Source organism: Talpa europaea (genome assembly GCF_964194135.1).
Source record: "Talpa europaea genome assembly, chromosome: 7".
In the NCBI taxonomy this organism is placed as follows: domain Eukaryota; kingdom Metazoa; phylum Chordata; class Mammalia; order Eulipotyphla; family Talpidae; genus Talpa; species Talpa europaea.
In genome coordinates this window covers 64,492,120-64,498,432 of record NC_140074.1, presented here as the reverse complement: position 1 = coordinate 64,498,432, position 6,313 = coordinate 64,492,120, and the positions used below count along the sequence as shown (strand labels likewise).

Here is a 6,313-nt window from a genome sequence, read left to right as displayed (position 1 = left end):
CTGCCCTGTGGTCATTCCTCCACCACAATCAGTGATGTGATGTCTGTATATTTGAAGCATTTAAAGTTCTATTTTCACTATGAGGGTAAATGAAGAAAGGTGAATGTTAATCTGAAATAAAAGTCTACAAAAAAATCATTACTGAAGCCGTGTACACTTGTGGCATGTGTCAAGGACTTTGGTTTCTAAATCGCCTGTCAGGTAGAAGGTGGATGCAGAGCTGTAGGGTAAGGAAAAATGGCAGGCTTTTCTGCCCTTCTGCCATCAGGATAGATGATGGATCCTTGCAGTCCTGAATGCATGCCTGATGGCGGGCACCTAGATTAGGGTGTGGGCATAGGTAGATAGGATTCACCTGGGCTAAGACTGGGCTTTTAAGGGCGGCATCACAGGGACGCCGGTAGCAGCAGCAGAAGCCGAAGAGAAGCCGAGATCACCAGAGAGCCCAGACAGAGTGAAGACTTGCTGGGGGCTGGGAGGCCTGCCAGCCTCCCGGCCCCCCAGTACCCCTGCCTGCTGTGTACCAGGTATATCCCAATAAAACACCTGTAAAAACCACTGAGGACTCTGACTCCTCCTTTACCCGGTCTGCATGGGATCAGAAAACCTGCACTGTGTCCATTCCTGCCTTACAATTGGTGTAAATCGGCAAGATGATCCATGCAGACGGGTATGGAGCCCTCCGAAGACCTGGGGGGACTAAGGAGTAACAGACTTTACCTGTGACAATGCTGGAGGCATCATGGAGGCACAGGAGAGGGACAAGGTCCAGGAGCTATAGTACAAGACCTGGCATGAAGGAGATGCCCAAAAGGACCAGCCAACGACCCCCAAGGCAGGAAGAATCGTCGGGGAAGAGAGGACCACGATTCGGAGCTCGCCAGTGCTGACGGAAAGGCCTAATGGACTTGGACTAATGGAGTTGGACTGACAATCCCGCCAGAAGGCAGAGGACCTTGCAGGTTGACATGTTTTAGGACCCTGGGCATGGAACAGTTTTGTTTGTAAACCCCGGGAGATGGGAATCTGGGGGTGGCCAGTGGGCCTAGATGGCCAAAAGCAGCCTGTGTATGCCCAGCAGCCAGGCAGAGGAGAAAATCCAACTGAGAAGGCGAAAGCTGGTGCTGATGCTAAGTTTGGGAAGCCCTGAGTGGCTGCTAAGCACTAAGTAAGCTGAGGAAGGCCAGTGAGTCTCGTAAAATCACCTGTGGGTGAGGCCTTGCTTGTTGTCCAGTGAGGGTGAGGAGCTGAGGAACCTGTCCTTGGGGGATGGGTGGGGAACGTGGCTTGGGGTGGAGCCCAAACCGAATGCAGAGTTTGTATGCAAGGATCCCTGCCTGACCCATGTGCTTGTGCAGTGGGTTGGCCTGAGTGCAAGGATCTGCGTGTCGCATTGGTGGATATGAAGGGCTATTGGAGTGACTGCAGACAGAAACCCTGAGGGCTGGCGATTACCCCCAACAGTATAGAATCGCCAATCCCAGAGTGAGTGCATCCTGGGGATGGATGCGGTGTGTGGCTTGTAGCCGAGACTACAGCCAGAGAAGGCCAGGAATCCTGACTGCTCCTGGTGTGTTATAGTAGATGCCAAGAGTGATTCCCCTCCCTCGTATGAGCAGTGCCTTCAGCAGCAGATTTGGTGGCTCATCTGCTGGTACCAATAATTGTCTTTTGCCACTAGGTTGGGGCCCTGCCTGGACTTATTTGTGTTCTGTTGTATTTTGTTATATGGTGATGTATTTGCTATTGTGAGTCATGGATGCATTGCTTATGTTTGCTAAGAAAATAATATATATGTAGACAATATGGCAGAAAATCCTGAGGGGGTGGACTGTAGGGTAAGGAAAAATGTCACGCATTTCTGCCCTTCCGCCATCAGGATAGATGAGGGATCCTTGCGCTCCTGAGTGCATGCCTGATGGCAGGCACCTGGAATAGGGTGTGGGCATAGGTAGATGGGATTCACCTGGGCTAAGACTGGGCATTTAAGGGCGGCGTCACAGGGACGCCAGTAGCAGCAGCAGAAGCCGAAGAGAAGCAAAGAAACAGAAGCAGAGATCACTGGATAGAGCCGAGAGCCCAGATAGAGTGAAGATTTGCTGGGGGCTTTGAGGCCTGCCAGCCTCCCGGCCCCCCAGTACCCCTGCCTGCTGTGTACCGGGTAAATCCCAATAAAACACCTGCAAAAACCACTGAGGACTCTGACTCCTCCTTTACCCGGTCTGCATGGGATCAGAAAACCTGCACCGTGTCCATTCCTGCCCTACAGGAGCCAAGCTCTCTCCTGGGGGAGCAGATGGAGGCACTTTTCCAGACCCAGCCTGCCCCCCTCTGCTGGCCTTTTTCCCAAGCATCTTCCTGCCTATCTCAGAACTGTAACCCTATGCACTGAGGAGCTGCCTGAGCCCCTTTGTGTTGAGGCCAGACACAAGAGAAACAGCAAGTGGGTGTTTGCAGAACCGCAAGCTTGGACTCCCTAGGTCTCCTTTTCCAGCAAACAGTTGCCTTTACCGGGCACTAGACCCCTGTGCTCCCCACAGCCCACACCTTAGTCCTGTATGTGTGGGTCTTATTGACAGGAATGTCTTCCAGAACTCCCCAGGGCATCTCAACTGTCCAGTTTTTTTCAAAGATTTATGCATACAAGAACTGGGGTACAGGCCAGAGGTGTGGGGGTGAGAGGATTCACCAAGGAAGCCTGGCAGCCCATCTTCTTGTTCCAGGTTTCTCTTCCTAAACCTCCAGGAAGTTTTTTCTCCCTAACTTTTTTTTCCCTGTTCCCTTCTCAAGCTTCCATGACGTTTTTTCTCCCCAACTCGTTTTTCTTTGTTTCTCTTCCCAAACCACAGCACAAGTGTATCATCCAGCCCACCCACGTGCTGGGTGTTACAAGGGGCTCTTCCATCCCAGCCAGGGGAAGGGTCTCATCCCATGATCAGCCAAGGCTCAGCTGGGGTCTGCTTCATCATGAATGAATAAGTGAATGAGCAAATGACCACCTGCCTTTGCCAAATGTAGACTTTGTTGATACATCTGATGGAAGGAACTGAGGTTCAAAGAGTGGGACAAAGAGCTGGGAATGACCCCCAAATTCCCTGATGTTCTAACCCAGTGCTCACTCTTCTTTGGCCCCCTCCTGCTCCTTCTTCCTCTCTTCCTAGTGCTGCTTCTCCAGCGGCCCACACTGATCCTAGAAGGTAGTGGGAGAAGGAAACACCATAGGTGGGAGACGAGGGTCTTCTGGCAGGAGTGGACTGACCGCCACAGTAGCACTGGCCCATCCAGGGCGGCAAACCAGAATTTGCTTCTTCCTTGCAGTGTGACCTGGAGTGAGTCGCTTTCCCTCTCTGAGCCTCAGCTTCTTCACCTCCACAATGGGGGAGAAAGGCTGGCACTTCCTGAGCATGTACCTGCCAAGAATTTCGCCCTGTCTCCTGAATCCCTCACAACATCCCCATTTTGCAGATGGTGCAACTGAATGTTGGGGCAGCCACGTGGCCTGTCCTAGGCTCCCAGCCAGTGGGTGGAGGGGCAGGCTGCAGGCCAGGCGACCAACTCCAGGGCCTGGGTTCATAAGCCTTTCCAAGGGTTCCTGGGAGCAAGGAGATGAGGGGTGCCATGGTAGTCAAGGGAGATGACCTTAGGGGCAAAGCTGAGGAAGCTCTTCTCATTTTCATAATCATGAAGTACTTTCATGTAATGGAAACTGCTTATCAGCGCTGTGATTTCAGAGTATTGCATCAAATAGCAGCAAGGAAATCCTTCCACAGATTTAAGGAAAGTGGAGACTGTTATACAGTTGGGATGGTGACCTGGATTTGCTGCAGTTTGAAAAACCCCAGTATCCATTCTCTCGGTAGGAGTATGAGAAACCTGGGCGTGGCAGCAGCCATCAGTGAGAATTCCCTGTGTGAGTCTCTTCCCCAAATTCCCACTGCAGCTCCTTGGCTGTGCTGCTGCCTCTTGGTGGCCTGTCAACATTCCCCACCTCATCCAGCATTTTTCCTGATTCCCACTGCCTTCTCCCTCCTGGATTCTGGTCCACCCCGTGGCCTCTGCGAATCTCAGCTCTCCCTGCAGCAAGGACGGTGCTTCAGAGGAGGACATCGGTCTTGCTGCGCAGCCCTGGCGGCCAGCTTTCCTCCTGGGCCTCTGGGGATGTCCAGGGCAGCACTGTCAGCGCTCCTTGCACTCACCTTTTTCTCATCTGTGGGAATGATCTCCGACTTGTGCATGCCCATGCACTCCATGACTTCATAGAACTCATTCAGCTGCTCCTCACTCAACTGGGTATTGTCAGCTGCAGGAAGGAGCAAGGGGCTGGCAGAGGGTGCTGGGATACTGGGGAGAGGGTACCAGGGAGGGTTGGGGTTCTGGGGGCCAAACCCCGGGAGGGGATGGTTAATGGAGAAAGGCCAGGGTGCGATGAGATCTTGGGGTACGTACAAAAATGGAAATTCCCATTTTTTGCTTGTCCTCAGGAAAGAAGGATAACATGAAGGTCCTGGGGTTCTTGCTGAGCAGCAGGTGGGCATGAAATTCCTGTCATTTTCTGGAGGAAAAAGCCTCTTGGTGAGATGAGGGCCAGGGTGGTTCATGTATCACAGGTGAGGGCACTGGGGGTGCCCAGAGGACACAGACCCCATTGTTGAAGGCCAGGACAACATGGCCCAGCTCCTACTGCATGCCAGGCCTGTCCTGACCATTTTGAGTAGTATGGATCCTCCCGGGGAGACCAGCTGTCAGGGCCCTCTGGCCATCTGCAGAGGAGGTGAGACCCCAGCAGGAGCCTGAGGCCTGCCAGTGGAGTCAGCATTCCTGTGCTCCCACTGGGTGCCCTCTGGTGGTGATAGTGGGCCTGGGAGAAGTCACCACCCTTAGCTCCCAAAGGGGAAAGCAGTTGAGAGAGAGGCAGGTCTGGAGTCAGCCCCGGATTTGAATCCTAGCCCTAATTCCAAGTGAGTGGTGCAGGAGAAACCACTTGAGGTCTCTGTTTCTCCAATTCCTCGTTGGATCACTGTAATGTTCTCCTAGGGCTGCAGGTGGGAAATCAGTGGGTTCATTGCTGTGAAGCATTTCAACAGAGCCTGGCACACAGCAACAGTTCACACTTGTAGCTATTCCTGAGCATCTGTATGCAGCATGGGTGTCTGTCCTGTGTTCTCTGTGCCCAAAGCCCTCAGGACCTTGGTCCCTGCTCCCCTCCTTTAGACTGGTCCACCCTCCCTCCAAACCACCCCTATCCTCCCCCTGACCCTTACCTTTTCTGACCACGGTCCCATTCTGCCGCTGGACCAACAAGTGAGTGCTGTTGTAAATGCAGCGGTCCCCACTAGACCGGACAGCCTGGGAGAAAAGCAGTAAGACAGTCAAGAAGTGGGTCATTACCCATCAGACATTGGGGCAACAGTGACCATTACAGTCATCCCTCCCCCTGCCATAGATGTGGAGGCCGAGACCAGGAAGAGGGAGGATCCACTCAAGTCCAGAAACTGGGGCTGGAAGCGGGGAGTGTGGGAGTCTTACATGGTCTGGTACTTTCTGACATATATCTCGTCCTCCGTCTGGTTGGGGGCAAAGTACAAGAAGGTCGAATGGACACTTCTAGCCTCCTGATTGACCACAGGATGTCGGAAGACCGCGGCAACATAGAACCACTTGCCAGAGACCTGAGGAGAAGCCGGGGTTATGGAGGCTGGAGCTGAGTCCTGGATGCTCACCTGCGGCGAGTCTTGGGCTGATCTCCCTCCATTTTGCAAACAGGAAGACTGGGCTCCAGGTTGGGAGTGCATATCCAAGAACCCGCTCCATGCAACACCACCTGCCCAGCCCGGGTGGCTCCTCTGTGCTTAGCTCAGTGTCCCCTAAGAAATTGCAGTGGGGCACTGACTTTGGGGCTAATGAAATGCCTCTAACTTCTACCTGGTGGATCAGAACTGCACTCCAGAAACCGGGAGAGGGCATTGACCATCACCAAATGGTGCGCAGGAACTCACCCAGTCCAAAGTGACATTGGTGATGGGCTTCGCCATGAAGTTGGCACATTCTGGGCTCTGGGCACTCAGCAGAGGAAGGAGGCTCAGGACGGCGAGGGCCCAGGGCAGCGCCATGCTGATATGAGAGGCACCTGCAGCTAGGCAGCACTGGGGGCTGGAGGGTGCAGGGACTTTTGTAGGGAAAAGTGCGTGGGACCTCAGGACCTCATTGGACACAATCCAGGGAGAGTTTGAAAAATACCTTGTACAAAACCTTTTCTCCATCCTCCAATGTCTCCCAGTCCAAGTGTAATTTGGGTCCCTGACCTGGAGAGGTG

General features: G+C 53.4%; 1 protein-coding gene across 1 annotated transcript; it reads right to left on the bottom strand.

Annotated features, from left to right (window-relative positions):
* Window positions 1–3,157: 3,157 nt before the first annotated feature.
* Window positions 3,158–6,110, bottom strand: LOC311173728 (alpha-1-acid glycoprotein 1-like; the record flags this gene model as incomplete). The annotated part of the gene is made up of 5 exons (XM_084237820.1): window positions 3,158–3,190; window positions 4,197–4,300; window positions 5,262–5,346; window positions 5,547–5,669; window positions 5,997–6,110. 5 exons carry the CDS (start codon window positions 6,108–6,110, stop codon window positions 3,158–3,160), a joined length of 459 nt encoding a protein of 152 aa, XP_084093946.1.
* Window positions 6,111–6,313: the final 203 nt, after the last annotated feature.